At 39.8% G+C, this 16,961-nt stretch overlaps 1 protein-coding gene across 2 annotated transcripts in view; it reads left to right on the top strand.

The window, feature by feature from the left end:
- CHCHD3 (coiled-coil-helix-coiled-coil-helix domain containing 3) overlaps window positions 1-16,961 on the top strand; it is a 230,048-nt gene that overhangs the window by 29,246 nt on the left and 183,841 nt on the right. For both annotated transcript variants that reach the window (XM_088141426.1, XM_088141427.1), the window contains one exon: window positions 9,710-9,791. In XM_088141426.1, coding sequence (XP_087997552.1) covers window positions 9,710-9,791 — 82 coding nt within the window. The remainder of the gene's footprint in view (window positions 1-9,709; window positions 9,792-16,961) is intronic.

Here is a 16,961-nt window from a genome sequence, read left to right as displayed (position 1 = left end):
TGGGACTAGGACATTCATTGAAAGGTTAAGTAACTTCAAAAGAAAGCAAGTTTGTAGGCTGTCCGGTGTGCATCAAGGGAAGGTTCTGGAAGTGGATTGGAGCCACAGGCATGAATGGTCAGATGGTCAAGTGAACAGAGAACACCAAAGTTTGGTGCTTGTTTCATTTATGTCATAGATAGAGTCATGCAATCTGCCAGTGTGAAAACGTAATTGCCATTTTAGATTCAGTAACTCAATTAAGCCATCTTTTGCTTTACATTTTTTGGAATTGGTAATTGACTTTTCCTACGCTTCATAGGAAGTTTTGCCTGTTCCTTGGTGAAATATTGTTTCAACTCAGTTACTTTTGAGGGTACTCTACAATGTAGAATTGTGGTTTCAGGTCCTGTCACAACATTTCAATGGCGTTTAGGTCAGAATTTTGACTTGCCCATTTCAAAACAATGAATTTATTCTTTTTCATCCATTTTCTTATAGTCTTGCTTGAATGTTTGAGGTTGCTGTCTTGCTACATGATGCACTTGCACTTCAGATGATGAGCAGATGGCCTCATAATGATGGCAGGTTGTCCAGGTCCTAAAATAGTAAAGCATCTCTAAAGCATGACATTACTACCTTCATGCTGGACAAATGGTATGAGATTCTTCTCAAGGTAGGAATTCAGCAGGAGCCATTGTCGGAGGGTGTGATCATGAATATAACCAGAGTGCTGAAAGAAAATGAAGTAATTAAGTTGCAGAACTTTCAATAAAAAATAAAATGCTCATAATATAGTTGACTTTGGATGCAGCTCAGAGCCCAGCTCTCACTGAATGTTAGCAGGCATTCATTCTGCTGGAAGTAAAAGTTAGATTTATTGAGGAATCCATAAGAAAGGAAAGGGCCACTTCTGCCTAAGCTATACTTTGAGGAGAGGAAGTCCAAGAGAGACAGAGAGAAAGTTCCCTTTTATCTTTTAAACGCAGAGATTCTTTTAACTAATAATAGGCCAGGTGAGAGAGAGACATGCAGAAGCAGAATGTGAAGACTCTTCCCTTATCTATAGCCATTTGTCCTAATGGTCAAAACAGCTCATTGGTACAATGAGAGGATGCTACTGCCATCAGGCTGCTAGTGTGAAATTGTAATGGTGTGTGGAAATGACCCTGGGAGAGAGGTGGAAGAGTCACAGACTAGGCAACAGTCAGATAAGAGGCAGCTGAGCCCACAAAAGGAATGGTGCATGGCAAATGTCTTGGAAGGGACCCTCCCTAGTTTCTTGGTCTAGGTGTGTGTGTGGGGGGAATGTACTTTCAGACTTGCAAGATTTTACTTTATGGCTTGCCATACTTTATTGTAAGGTTGTAGAATTAGTAGAATTAGTTCATCTGGGCATGCTTGCTGTCTGGATTACCTAGCTAGGCTGACATCTTTCAAGTCTGAAAGTACATCTCTCCCCTCTCATCTTTACAATCCAAGAAACTAGAGAGGGTCCCTTTTGAGATGTTTGCCATTCCCCATTCCTTCTGCAGGCTCTTATCTGACTGATGCCTAGACTGTGGCTGTTCCTTCTATCTCCCAAGGTCATTCCCACATACCATTACAGAAATGCGGTGTTTGGTTTCTGCCAGATGTAACAACCCCCGTGTAGATGAAACATTTCACCTCTGAGTCATCCGTCCATTGAAGGATCTTCCCGAAGTCTGAAGGTTTATTGTCATGGGTTCTTTTTAAAAAATTTTTTAAACCACCAATAGCCAGATTGACTCAGACTCAATAGACACAAAACACTGGAAACCTGGACAGTTGGTTAGATTTTTGTATCTCCCTTCAGTGGCTGGGGTGGGGGACACTTTCATTTTACAAAAGGAAAGCTTACCAAAAAACAAAGGAATGGCAAATTATAAATGCTGTCAACTAGTTCAGAAATTAATCTTAGAAATAAAACTATTTTCTATTTTAACTATTTTCTGTAGGCTCTTTATCTACACTACATTCTTTAAAGTCCGATTTCACTATATTTTCATAACTTTCTATTTTGTATCTCCAATATATTTGCTTATTGCTGACTTCTCTATTACTGTTGTCTTAATCTGTTGTATTCCCTCCTCTTCCTTCCCTGCCTCCACCCAATGCTGCTGTTGGAGTGGCAGCTGGGTTGTCCTGGTGACATGGGAGGGCCAAGAAGGAGCACAGGTGCTTCTCACCTGTTGAGGCAGGTGGTCCCCCCACAGTTACCCAGGGTCTTTTTGGTGAACTTAAGATGTAATCAGCGTTCTTGGTGAACAGTGGCTCACTACTTCTTGCTGCTCTGCTACAAATCTCCTGTTTCCTTATTGCTTTTCTGACAATGGAGTAATGAACCTGACTTTGACGAAGGTGAGAGAGGCCAACGGATCCTTGGATATTATTCTAAGATTTCTGAATGACTCTTGCATGCTTGAGTGATTTTGACAGAACGGCCAAGCTTGGGGTGATTTGTTATTTCCCATTTCAAGCCTCTGTCTCTGACTGGGGCTTGAGGGAGCCCCAGGTCTTTAAAAAATGACTTTGGAACCTTTTCCGGACTGATGGGCATTAGTGACTTTTTTTTTTAGGTCTTCAGAAATTGTTTTTGAGCAGGCCTCCAGAATCTCTGTAGTGAGAAACTTCACCATGATGTGGGGAAGCAGAGTTGGTGAGATTTTTATAGAGCAGAGCTGGCCCCAGTCAGCTGGCCCCTTTAGTAGTTAATGACATGTGCAACCAGCCCTAATGAATTGATTGGGGTGGGTTGGAGCAATTGCTTTTCCATGCTGGCAGGACACGTGTTGGATGACTTTGTGAAAGAGATGAAACAAGCACCAAACTTCAGTGTTCTTTGTTCACCCAGACTCCCTTTTGATATCAATAAGTAATGCATGAAGCTCCAGTGGCATTTTGCATCAAAGGTTTGCAAATGCTGAAAAAAAATTGAAAAGGGGCTGAAGAAGCATTTCTGTTTTTGCTTTTGAGGGCCCAATGTTGTAATTAAACAGGCTATTGCTCAGAGTTCATAACTGAGCCATTGATAAGTGAATGATAAATAATCAAGGGAAGGTATTTGGGTGGAGGGGAGATGCCTGCTTTGCACTTAGAAAGGCTGGGGCTCAGATCCTAATACTTTCCTTTAAAAGTGGGAGTTACAGTGGTACCTCGGTTCATGAACTTAATTCGTTCCACGATTCTGGTCGTGAACCGAATTGGTCGCGAACCGAATCAAATTTCCCCATAAGGTTCAGTGTAAATAAGGTTAATCTGTTCTGACCCCTACGAACGTGGTTGTGAACCTAATTGGTCGCCAACCGAATCAAATTTTCCCATAAGGTTCAATGTAAATAAGGTTAATCCATTCTGAACCATATATATATATATATATATATATATATATATATATATATATATTTTTTAACCACAAAAATATGAAACAAAGTACAGGCAATCTCACCTAGAGGAAGCCATGACCATGTGTCAGAGCAGGGAAGATGGCCGTGGGTCGTGTTTGTCACCCGATGTGGAGTTCGCGAATGGAAGCAAACTTTTGCGAACGCTGCTGTTCGTGAACCAAATTGTTTGTGAACAGAAGCGTTCGTGAACCGAGGTATTACTGTATGTAATAGGTGTTGCAAAGCCTCTGCATGAAATCTTGGATGGTCTCTGCTAGTCAGAGAAGAGAACATGTAAGGCACCTTTCGGAATTCCTAATTAACAACAGTATGCACAGGATGGATTTTATAGAGCTTCCTCTGTTGATTTCTTTCTTCATGTACTTCCTTTTTTTTATTCTGTGATACTCCTCTGTTTCTTTTTTTTTTCCCTTGGCAATTTGTGGTGTATATCCTTTGAAGCTCCCTGAGACAGGTCTACTTGTAATTATTTAAGCAAAGCCTCTACACCCTCCCTGTCATTTCCCTTTTGTTCACCTTCACTGTTTGTCCTTCAGTGGCTGTTTCACAGAATCATAGCGCTGGAAGGGACCACAAGGATCATGTAATCTGGTGTTTTTCAACCGTGGCAACTTTAAGATGTGTGGACTTGAACTCCCAGAATTCAAGGTTGACAAAGGTTGAAAAAGTCAAGATTGAGAAAGCAGTGGGAGTTGAAGTCCACACATCTTAAAGTTGCCAAGGTTGAGAAACACTGATCTAATCCAACCCTCTGCAAGGTGCAGGTAAACCAACTTACTTTTCTGCCTAACATAAAGATAAAGACATTCTCAAATCAAACTCAGCTCCTGGTGACGGCAGTTTTCTTAGCAGAGTTACAAAAGCGGTCTGCAGTTGTCTTCTTCCCAGACTAGTTTATAGTCCTGAGAGTTCAGGTAGCTTCCCATCCAGGTGTTAAAAGAGTAACCCTGCTTTGGTTCTGAGTTTGACAAAGTATTACTCCTTGCTGAGGACTAAGCAGAACGTATCAGTGCAAATTAACCAGCCTTATTTTAGTTTGGTTACTTTATGGCTCATTGGGTCAAGTAGGTTAATTGAGTAAGGTATGGTTCACTTATCCTTCGGTAAGCATGTTGTGCAAATGCAGCAAATCTCTCTCACCAAAAGTTCATTTAGGTTTCTGCTTTGCCTTTTACCCCAGAACTGAAGTTGCTTTATCTGAAGGATTTTCTGGTTTGGTGTTTTTAACACATTTTCTCCTTTATCCCCTCTTTTGTTCACAGACTCAAAGAATTATTATGCCCTAGAGGTGATAAACGATTCGGGTGTGTAGTAGCTCTAGTATTTTAATGAGCTTTCCCACCCAAATTACTTTGGACTGCAATAAAGCTCTCCAGTTGTGTTAAATCAAAATCCAGTCCCTTTTGCACATAATTTAAATGAGCAAATTAACCAGCACTGTTAACAGTAAATTTGCCTCCTTTCTTAAGATTGTACAGTGGCAGAGCATATTATTTCAACCAAGTTCTCTTAAATATATTTTGTCATGTTGCTCGGTTTGAATGCTTAGCTGTAATTGTGAATCGCGGAGTCCTGGAGTGGAGTAGTGGACTTTCTTTAGACAAGCTGCTCTAAGAAACAGCAGATTCATTTTTGGAAAGAGGCATAATAATTGGTCTGGCCTTTTGGCTGTGAAGCCTTCTGGAACTAGCAAGGAAAGTGAGGTAACAGGGGATATGGCTAAGAGTTGCTGTAGAGGACGCTCATACAAGTGCCTCCATGCTCAGAAAATGCATGAGGAAGATGTTGGGATGTGTGACTGTTTGGTTATGTGCCATTAAGTCAGTGTTGATTCTTAGCAACTGCGCAGGTAGACCTTCTCCAGGATGATCTGTTCCCATCCTGGGCCTTCAGATTTTCCAGTGGTGTACAAATCATCAAAATCAAGTCCATCCACCTTGTTGTTGCCTATCCTCCCCTCCCCTCCCCTCCCCTCCCCTCCCCTCCCCTCCCCTCCCCTTCCCTTCCCATTGTTTGATTAGTTAATTATATGGCATCAAGTTGGTGTTGATTCTTAGCAACCATATTGATAGATTTTCTCCAGCATGAACTGTCCCCAACCTGGCCCTTCAGATCTTCCAGTGGTATGCCCATTGCCACTGTAATCAAATCCATCCACCTTACGTCTGGTTCTCTCTTTTTCTCTTTCCATCCAGGTTTTGCAGCATTGTGGACTTCCCAAGAGAGCTGGGCCTTTGCATAATGTGTCCCAAGTAATGATAATTTGAGCCTGGTCATATGTGCCTAGCATGAGAATTTTGGATTGATTTGTTTTGCGATCCATTTGTTTGTTTTCTTGGCTATTCATGATATTCTCAGGAGTCTTCAGTACCAAAGTTTGGTGTGTTACTGACTGTGTCTTCAAACAGTGGGGTAAAGGAGTTGTATGTGCATAAAGCTGCTCCCTGTAAATTGATTTGCTTTGGGGTTTTTTCTTGCTGTTTGGCAACCCTTTGCACTCCAGTCGAGCAATATTTGACTGTGCAATATTTCTGATTTGATTCTAGAAAATGGTTCTGAGTGTGTGTACTTCTTAAAGCAGCCATAACTGGGAAAAGATGCTTTCAAGAGCTGCAGAGAGGTAATGTGGAGGAGTTGTGCTGGCCAAAGAACAGCAAGAACTGATGAGTGAAGGAAGAAGAAAAAAGGAGGCAAAGAGCTGAAGTTTTGAGGGTACTGGGGGAGAGCAGGAGAATGGTGGGGCGGGGGGACTGGCAGAGTGTCAGCAGTGAAGAACGGTGGTTGCAGCCTGGAAAAGTTGGAGGAAGCCAAGCTTCCAGAAGAAAGTGCAGGTAGAGCATTGGCATGTCTTTCCAGGGCACCATGAGTAGTGAAGTGTGCACACCAGGAGGCCCAAGAAGCCAGAAGAAGTGAAAGGTGGGCCTGAGAACCTGGTGCTAGGGCTGAGCAGAGCCAAGCAGGAGGGGAAGAGGTCTGCCTCACCCCCTCACCTTTTTCCCAAACGCCAGAGGGCAAGATACCGCAACACAGCCTTGAGAGCAGAGAGCTCTCACAGCCAGGTGACCTTGGCCAGGACAGTCTGGAGGCTGGACAGAGGTGTCCGTAGGGGTCCAGAAAGTCAAGATGGGGACCACACATGTTAACAGGGGTAGGGCTTTAGTTGTACATCATGGCCGTCGTCTTGACTTTTTTTTTTTTTTTTAACCACACCTTACCCCACAGATGCCCATGGGCTGGGGGCAGTAACCTAAGGCAGTAAGAAATAAAGCTAGGGTAGTATAGGGTATAGGCTTTAGTAAAGAGAACACTGAGTAAGCTGTAGGATAGAGTCATATACATTTTTTATTTTGTGACACTCTTGTCTAGTAAAGAACTTGATTATAGGAATTGTCCCATCTCCTGCCTGAGCCTGTCACTATTCTCAAATCTATGACAAATGAATAATTAGGTAAATGATGGAGAAGGAACCTCATGTGGAGATGTGGATTTTGATGTCACTCTCTTGTCCCATTTGAAATATCAAAAGATATATTTGATTCATATGGTTGTCTGTTCTGCGGTTCCTAGAGGTGATCATCTAAACAAATGAGCATTTAGTGTCAGGATTAATCTGGACATAGTATAAAATGGAAGTGACATTGTTGTTTCTAGACAGTTTTGTGCATAATCATCTCTCAAACTCATCTTGTGAGCGCCTAGTATTGTCTCAGAATCTGTCATTAGAAAAATCAGGTTCTCTGCTAATCATGCGTGTTGTACTGCTGACCTTAACTTAACCAGACTTGGAGAAATTGTGCTTTGTTTTACTTCCTAGGGGTTTATTTGTACATGATTTATTTGCATCAGCTAAATAGGAATAGCCTGCCTAGATATTCAGCACATCAGTTTGAGTCAAATGATTTGTTTTCTTGCAAAAACTTGGGCAGATAAATAACATTGCTGGAGTTATTTCTCATCCCCATGTCCTTTTCTTAGGATTAGTCCTTACTCAGTTGTCTTGGCTATCTCATTTGGGAATAATCCTACATACCTAGAGTAATAGAATTTCTATTTAACGATCTACATCCCCACTTTTATTCCCTATTAGGGTCTGGCTGATCAATGCATAACCTAATTGATTGTTAAGGTCAAATGTGCCATGTCTTTATTGGCTGATAGCCTGATTGTATTTATTGTTCTTCAGAAGTTGTTTCAATGGTCCATTAGCCTTTTCTATCCATTCTTACACATAGGAGCAATAAAAAACCCTGATGCATAGACTGGCAGACACCTTAATTGTTATGCATTGTATGCCTGTTGTCAGGTGCCAGATCTGAGTCTTGAAATATTTAAAATATCTCTCCAGAGGTGAAATTAATCTAATGATCAATTGCTGGGTAAATTGTTTTGCTGTCTTCCCAGAAGCTGCTTGTGGAGATTCCATAGTGCAGAGAGGTGCAGAGAGGGCATACCCTGCTGGAAATGTTCTCTGAGAAAATCCCAGCAAATGTCTGATTGAATGGGGTAGAAGCTGCAAAAAGCGAGACAGCCCCCATGAATTTCAGGGATGTTGCTCCAAAGGAAACCTCCGTGGATTGTACCTTGTGTTCTAAGTCAGAAGTTGGAAATAGTTATAAACCACTTTCTTCGCCACAGTGTTCTTCAGATATATTGGGCTATAGCTTTCATGATTTCTAATTCTTCCCCACATTTTGCTACACCATGAATTATTCCAGTTGATTGGATTTTTAAGTGGAGTCCGGTGCTAAAATATGGAAACCGAGGGGTGTATAAGGACAGTGTTTCCTATTTAGTTGTCCAAATCATTGTGTTTTAAATGTACTTTCTAGACCATATTCTAATTGATTAATTGATTATGTGCCATCAGGTCAGGGTTAACTCTTAGTAACTACATTGATTTTCTCCAGGATGATCTGTCCCCAACCTGCTCTCCCAGGTCTTCCAACAGGGCACCCATCGTTGCTTTAATTGAAACCATCTGCCTAGCTATTGGTTGTCCTCTTCTTCTCTTACTTCCGTGTTCTAATAACTGACATTTAATTTGCCCATCCTTTGTTGAAATCACCAGGCACTGGGTTGGATTAGGTCTTTTCCAATCTTTCCATTTGGTGATTTTTCTAGTCATTATTATTTTCTATCAATACTAGTCATTCACCAATGGCTTCCCGAGCTTCTGTGTTTAGGTCGAGCTAAACAAAGTGTGGAGTCTTTATTCTGGATTTGTTAGAGTAAGTATAATTATCTTATCTAATATTTTAATCTATTCTGGCTCCCAAGTTCTCTGTAATGGCTAAACTTGTGTTTGGTCTCCCATTATCACCATGAAAACCTGTTGTTATTTCCCCTCTGTATATTTCCAACTGTGCCTTAGTATTTTGAAGCTTTTGAAAAATTTTACACATGTAAATGGGTGGACGAAAAAGTAGGTGCCTGTGATATTTTTAGAATGGCCCATGTCTTATTCAGAGATGTGTTGTCTCCCTGTTGCATTGAAACAATGATTATAACTGCTTACCCACTTGGCTGTTTCCCCCAATAGGACTGTCTGCAGAGCGTGGTCAAAAGAATCAAAATGACAGCCATGACAGTGCAGCTGAAGTTCCACTTTTTTTTTACGTGCATCGCCACTCATGAAAAATAGGCAGGACTTCAGTTGGCATTGTGGCTGCCATCTTAACTTTTTTGACCACCTCCTGCAGACATCCTTGTCTGCCAACATCTTTGGATTTCCTTGTAGAGCGAGAGTAGCTGTAGGCAGAACCATGATAGAATAAGGTAGGACCACCAGGTGAAGCAAGTTGAACCAGGAAGTAAATAGAACCTAAAAGTGAAGACTTAAAAAATCCACAAAAGTTTTTCTTCCACAGATTTATAGCTTTACTTTTTCCTCTTATTGAGGAAAATTGTGTTAACCAAATATTTTATTTTAGACATCTCTTGACTAGAAATTGGTATGGGTACTCTGTTGTTAATGATGTAGGAATGTATTATTAGAATACAATTTAATAGCTATATGATATTTTTGATCTGCTGGCTATTTGTGATTTGTTGGCTATTCACCCTTTTTCTATTACTTATTTTTTTGTATTTGTATCATTCCTTTTTTCTTGGAATAATAACAACAACAACAACTTAGATTGTCCCTTTTAATCAGTAGCTTGTTAATCATATTTATTAAAGTAAGGAAAAAATGTATTATCTTGTATGAGTCAAAAATGAAACTAATGGGCAAAACAGAGGACAGCTCTTTTAGCAGGGTATATGCAACATGCATTTATTTTTTCCCCATGTCTTAATTCCAGTCAACGAGGAAGAACTAAAGAAAAGAATAGCTGAAGAATTGGCTTTAGAACAAGCTAGACGAGATGCCGAAGCTCAGAAAAGGTAAGTTTGGGGAATAAATGTATATATTCAGTTTTATGGGGAAATTTGGGACTTTGGATTCAAGGGTTATTTTGAAATAAGGCTGGTACTCTCAAATTAGAACAGCAAATTAGTGGAAATGGTTGGGAATTTGGAAGTTTGAAGTCCAACACAGCTTGTGCACTCCAGTTTGCTTTAATAAAATGAGCTCTGTTTCATTTTTTTTTAGCTTGCTCTTATGTGTGAAAGTTAAACCTGAGTTGAAAACAATTTTTATAAATTGCCATTCAGAAAGCATCCCCGTTCTTTGTTTACGAAGATCTTTCATTAAATATTAAGAAATTAAAATCTAAGCAGCTCCTTCAGAAACTTACTGATTTGACTTAATGTCAAATTATGTCAGATCAGTAAAATTCCCTGAGTACTTTTAGAAAGCAAGGTGTTGTTTATTAGATTTCCCTCTCCCTTCTCACCCGAGAACTAATGAGGTCCATTTTTAACATTTTCATATAGTGATGTGGGTTTCTGAAATGTTTTTGCCATCTTAAAATCAATAGAAGTCTATTTTTGACATGTTATTTGACTTTCATTTAAATTCATTTTGCAAGCTCATTATTTTATCTTTATTAAAAAAACCTTGTAATTCATATTACTCAAGTAGTCTGCATATTTCTTGTCTCTCCTTCAGCACTACATTATGATGGAATTAACAACAGAGGCTTAAACATACCTCCCTAGTGGACTTCAGTGGGGTGGTTATAGGATTTCCATCTAAATTAAGCTAATGTCATATAAAATTGAACATAAACATAACCAAAACCCCTCTACAGAACTAAAATATGACTCTTCGAGGAGTAAAACAAATTTATGTGTTATGCTGAAATTACTGCTCTTTGAAATATTATGACTGGTCTTAATTGATTTTTGGTTTTTATGAGGAAATGTGCTTACTCTTTCTATGTTAGTGTTAATGTAATTAATGTTAGCAGTTTAAAATGGAACAATTTATTATGCACTTTGATTATTCCTCCTGTACCAATAACATTAAGTGGTGTCTGTTTGTGGTGGCTTTCTTGTTCAGGTTTTATTCTATTTAATATACACTATCCGTATTATATGAAACCATGAGGGAACTAGGTAGGCTTCTTAGCCTCCTCTGTCCAGGTATTTCTCTTCCCTGTGAACTCACACTTGCTGGTATCCATTCTGTTAGGGAAGTAGAACCTGGTGTCCTGATGTAAACAGTCATGGAAGCTGGGGTGGCTCAAAAGTTGGGTTTCATTCAGTGAGTCTGAAGGACTGGTTAGACCAGTGTTTCTCAGCCTTGGGTTAGATGTAGTGGAATCCTTTGGGGTTGATCAGGCAGAATCCAAAGCTTAATTGAGTCCTTATATCTCCAGCTTAGCACGTGGCTTGAAGCCTCAACTTATTGGGTTGCTAAAGGCTTTAAATTGTGCCCTTTCTCAGATGTCTCACAGTCTGAGACATACCACTCGCTCATGAAGCCTATTTGTTCTCTAAGAGGAATTATTTACTCTTGCCAGTGCTAAGTTAGCATCTGAAACAGTTGGTTACAATGCCCATACCTTAGTTCTCCGAAAGGTTTTCCTCCTCCATGTCCCTCTCATCCGTTGGAAACTCATCTGTTTCCATTGCTGCTTTCTTAGTGAATCTAAATTATTTGAGGAAAATTATGTTCTTCCTTTCAGGTAAACATAATAATTAAGATTTGGTAGTGGGTTGAATAATGTATAAGGTAACTGGAGATGGCAAATGGAGTTATTTTAAAGAAGCTGTGGTTCAGAACTATAGCAGGACATGTTGGACTTCTAGCCATTAGTTGGAACCTAATTATTCAGGACCTAAGAGATTTTGAAGCTCTATATAAAGAGGCTGTAATTCAGCGATGAAATAAATATTTGCATGAACATCATTCTTTGTTCAGTATTAGCAGTGATTTATAGAATGATATTTGGTTGAAGGACTTGAAACTTGGCAGAGCATACACTGCCCTGCTTTGGCATCCTTGTATGTTCAGCTAGTAGAGAAATTTACACAGGCTTTTCAGGTTTAAACAGCTTGATTCAGGAAGAAGGTTTTAAAAGTGAACCTTTTGTACTGTATGAGAAGAGAGAGAGAGGGGAAAAAAAACAGACGTGGAAAATAGATTTGCAGGGATTATCTCTATTTTGCACTTTGCAAAATTTAACCAAAGGTTTTCCTTCTCTCTCTCTCTCTTTTTGACAGCCGTTTTATAAAGGCTCAGTATGGATCTAATTCTCTTTTTCCCAGTAGATTATTCAGTCCCTCTTCCCTTTTTTAAGGTTTTTTGTTGTTATTGCCAAGTATGTGCATTTCAGCAAAAGCTTCTGTGGGTGGTATTCATAAAATTTGGAATTATAATATAGATCCTTCCCTCCCTCCCTCCCCGACTCCCATAAGCTTTCTAAGAAATTCCATCTGTGGAACTTGTCTGGTTCTCTGGGGAAAAAATGGTTTTACTTCTTCAGTATCTGATGGTAGAATACAGCTTTGCATTCTATTAATGTTAGCATTTTGTTTATTGTTTTGTTCACTAGTGTAATAATAGCAGCACATGCAGCGTATGGATGGTGCTACAAAGTTCACTGTGTACAGTTTTCTTAATAACTTTGCCGGTTACCTTCATAGGTGTCTGAAAAATGCCCAGCGTTAAATGCTAGAGGGTCATGTGCCCTTCTCCTATAGGACCTTTATTTTTTCTTCTTCGCAAAGCCAGTCACCACACCCACAAAACCCATCTTTTCGGAAGCCTTAGCCTCAATCTCTGTTCCATTCTGTAAGTGAAATAACTGCATATTTTCCCTTTTGTTTGAACAGGTGACAGTGATTTGGAATATTTTTCGAGGTTTGGAAGCTAAACAGGGTTAGGCCTGGTTAATGTTTTGATGGGAGACCACAAAGGAGCTCTATGTTTGTAGGCTACATTGGAAAGCTGGAAAAATGCATTCCAGAAGAAGTCAAGGGCAAACCACTTCCTTTGTTATACCTTTTCACCCTTCTTGATTTCCCTCCAGAATATCTATAATATTAAGCCCCCTAGGGAAGAATCTGATTTTTTGCACTTGCAAATCACAACATACAGTGTGTATTGTTAATGGAGATGGTTGGCTGTTGCTGTTGTGAGGTCTCTTTTAAACACGGCTAGCTGGGCTGTGAGAGCAGATGGGATGGCTCCCTGGTTTACTTGCTTTTCCTCTGATCCCTGCAGCGCTGTTGAAGTTGCAAGGGGTTCTCGCGCTAGGCCTGCTAAATCCCCAGTTTTCAGAGCTGAGAATATTTATCTGCCAAGGGTGGTGACAAGTTGATAGGAGTGCCTGAGAAAGCTTCATTTGGGTCAGCGCACTTCTGTGTCCCTGTAACCTGGTGTTAAAAATGTCTGTGCCTTTCCACGATTGAAAGAATCCTCTGTGGGGTTACGTACCATTGCTGATGTCTAAAGACAATCTGACAGTCTTCTAATGGGGTGTGTGTAAGAGTCGGCGTGATGCAGCCCGTGATGAACTCTGCATCTACTTTGCAAGTCCATATGTCACGCTCTTTGACAGGGAGAAAAATGTCACTTGTTCTGACCCCCTAACCTTTGACATCCGAGTTACACTTTTTACCTGGCAGAGCAGATGAGTGCTTCACCCATCTCATTCTTTTTCTGAAAGCTGGGCATGGTTAGTGTGTGCTTGTGTCAAAAATCTTGTGCATCAAAGCTCATTTTTGCTCAGGGTTTACTCGAGCACTTTACATTACAGCTGTGAAATGCTGGTAGCAGAGCTAGATGTGGGTTTTTTATGTCGAATGTTAGCAATTTAATTTGCAGTCGTTCTCCTTTGCAGTTGTTAGCTCTTCTTCTTTACTAAAGTACTTAAGGTGACATTCAGAATCTCTTGTGAGTTTATGACTTCATGTCTTTTAAACAAGCCTTAAAGTTTTTTTTTTTTTTTTAACACACAATGGCATGGATTACATAGCTTGTTTTTATTCCTTTTATACAGTACCAGAAAGAGAGGAAAAAAATGAATTGCCTTTCCCTGGTAAAATCACTGTCAAATGTAAAGATGCTTTTCAACATGTTTTAGCAGAGAGTTCTAGTTTTAAAGAACAGGCTGAATTTGGTTTAACTGTGTCCCTGTTCTCTCATCATCTTTTTACTGTGATTTATATTGGGAGATCAGAATGAAAGAAAAAGAGCCACCTGGTCATATGGAATCACTAACTGCATGTATATGCAATATTTTAAGAGTCAGTTGGATACCTTGCCACTTCAATCAGTGAGAACTTCTTGGGTTTCTGATTTATGAGGTCAAGATAAAGAGGGATTCCTGTAAGTTGATTTCCTGGGTATTTGGAATTCTCAATTTTTAAAAATAACAAATCTGATTCAGACTAAATTGATTTGGGTTATCTGTTTCTCTTACTTTTTGTGCTGTTTTTTGTCTCTGTTAACTGACTGACAATGCCAGGGAAGTATCCTTAATATCATAAAAATAAAGTATATTGTTCCAAAATGGACCTTTGGTGATGAAGGGATGGTATAGAAATAAAAAATAGAATTTCTAGTTATGGGGGAGAGACACCTCCCCTTTGTACCGTGCCCTAGAAAATTGGGGATTACACATCCAACCATCTTTTGGCCCTCTGACGGTCTCTCAGCAAACAGGCTTCCTAGCCAAAGGTGGCTAGGCTGGCTGGTGAATTCTGGGAGTTGAAGTCTTCTCATCTTGAAGTTGCTAAGGTTGAGAAACACTGGTTTAGTGTCTCCCAGCCAGCTGAAATAGATAAACTGTAAGTTCCCATCCAGGAACACAGAGAGGAACATAAGGAAGCTGTCTTAGTAAAACTGTGTACTTAAATGGGTGTTTCTGTATGCAAAGCACGTGTATATTGTGGTCTGCAGTTCAGAGTAACCCTGCTATATTGCTCTGGATTAGAAAAGTTCTTTTTGTTTTAAAGGTTGTTTTAATGTTCTTGTTTATGACTAGCAGTTTTTAAGATTGTACCGTGGATGTTTTAAATTGTACTATTTATTCTACTTAAGCTGCCAAGGGTCTTTTTGATTGTGGCAGGATAGCAATGCAGTCTATCAGTGTATGTTGGCAGTGAGTTCTGCTGTGCATTTCTGTTTTGTTTCTAAGAGAGACAGGAGACAGACTTTACAAAGGCCCATCTGGTCCAAACTTTGAAAGAGGGCCTGCTCAAAATCTCCCCTCTGCGTGGGCTAAGTGAGGTGTGGGCTAGAAGGCAGTGCTTTTGGGGCAGTGCCTCCCACCTTGTGGAATACACTGCTCCTGAAGATGAGTCTTCCCCCAACCTTCCCTGTATTCTAGGGGACCCTAAAAACCATTTTATTTCAGTGAGCTTTTGGCTCAAATGATGATTACAGACCCCCCTCTGTTTTAGTATTGGCGAAGTCTCAGTGATTATTTATTGTTGTTATTTTGTTGTTTTATTAGCTGTGTCTGTTTTTGTATACCACCCAGAGTCTTTCTGATTGGGGCAGTTTACGGATATTATAAATAAATGTTCTTTCTTAGGTTTACAAAGACACGTTACAAGCAGTTATTTATTTATAATATGAAGAGTTTGCATTTGGATTTATATCCTTTACTCATGTTCTTATTTTATTTTCTCTTAAAAGCCTGTGATCTCTTGGTTGACTATGTGACACAAAAGCATGATAGAAAAGAATTGTGGCATGCTGTGAATAGAGTTTCTGTCAAAATATATGGGATGTGATTGCCTATGGAACTAATGTTTTCTTCTGTGGAGAATTTAGTTTGCTAAAGAAGGATGTTTCCAGTCATTCTTGCAGAAGCCGTTACAAGAAAAGTTTTCCATAACAACTACCGTACCTGATCAAATGTTTATTTGAGGAATAATAAATATGAAATAGGTCTTATTCCCTAAAAGTAGAAATTCATGGGATATGTCATGTAAACCCAAATTTTCATCGTTTCTGGGTCCAAATCTGGCCCAATTAACGGTAGAGTACTGAGGCTTAATTGTTGGAAAACTTATCTTTACCAGGTTATGCTGGAACACCAGAGCCCTAAATGTAATGTTTACCTTGAGTAACTTTAGTAACTTTAGTAATGTTTACCTTGAGTTCAGCTGCTTGTAATTGCATGAACCTGACACTAAGGATGAAAAATCCTGCTAAAAGCATCTTGATGATTATTAAGGGAAAATAATCTTGGTGTGCCTTCTAGGCCACCTAACCAAGCTGAAGATACAGATGAAATCTTTGTAAACCAGTTGGCCAAGGTATTCAGGAAATACACCTTTGTGATAATGGGGGATTTCAACTACTCAGCATCAAGTGGGAACCAAGCTTTGTGGCAAGTGGGAGATCTAATAGGTTCTTGACATGCCTTGCGGACAACTTCATAATCCAAAAGGTGGAGGAAGGAGATCGTCTACTGGACGTAATGCTAACTAACAGGGAAAAATGGTGGAACAAGTAGAAGTTGTAGGAACCTTGAGGAGAGTGACTATGGAATCTAGAATTCACTGTACTGCAGGGAGGGAGAAAAGAAGATAGTTTCTGAAGGCAAAAATAGTTCAGGCAGGTTGGGAAATTCTGAAAAATGAGATAATTAAGGACAAACACAAATAATACCAAGGAAAAATGGGAAACAGCTGATGAGACCGGTGTGGTTGCATAAAGAATTGATTGATAAACTGAGAAGCAAAAAGGATAAGTTTAAAAAATTGAAAGAGGGGCATATAACAAAAGCAGAATATTAGGGAATAACCCGAATCTGTGAGGATGGGATCAGGCTGAGCTGAGCCTTGTAATGGATGCCAAAAAAGATTTCTTTGGGTATGTGCAGAACAAAAGGAAGGTCAAGGAAATGGTCATTCCACTTGTTGGAGAAGATGCCAAGATAGTGAAAGACAACAGGAAGAAAGGTGAACTCCTTACTTCTTCTTTTGCATCCATCTTTTCACAAAAAGAAAAAGTGGCCCAACTGTCAGAAAAGCTGCACCAGGATGGCAGAAGAAAAATATGGGTCAAAATAGGCAACAAAGTGGTGAGAGAACACCTGGCTGCTTTAAATGAATTTGTCACTGGGACTAGATGGATTACATCCCAGGATGCTAAATGAACTGACAGATGTGATCCCAGAGCCACTGGCCATAATCTTTGAGAGCCTC

Source organism: Python bivittatus, unplaced genomic scaffold, assembly GCF_059951505.1.
Source record: "Python bivittatus isolate LINGU-HERP-01145 unplaced genomic scaffold, Pbiv_v1 ctg000330_np1212, whole genome shotgun sequence".
In the NCBI taxonomy this organism is placed as follows: domain Eukaryota; kingdom Metazoa; phylum Chordata; class Lepidosauria; order Squamata; family Pythonidae; genus Python; species Python bivittatus.
Note: the sequence above shows the minus strand (reverse complement) of the source record. Positions and strands in the feature narration are given on the sequence as shown.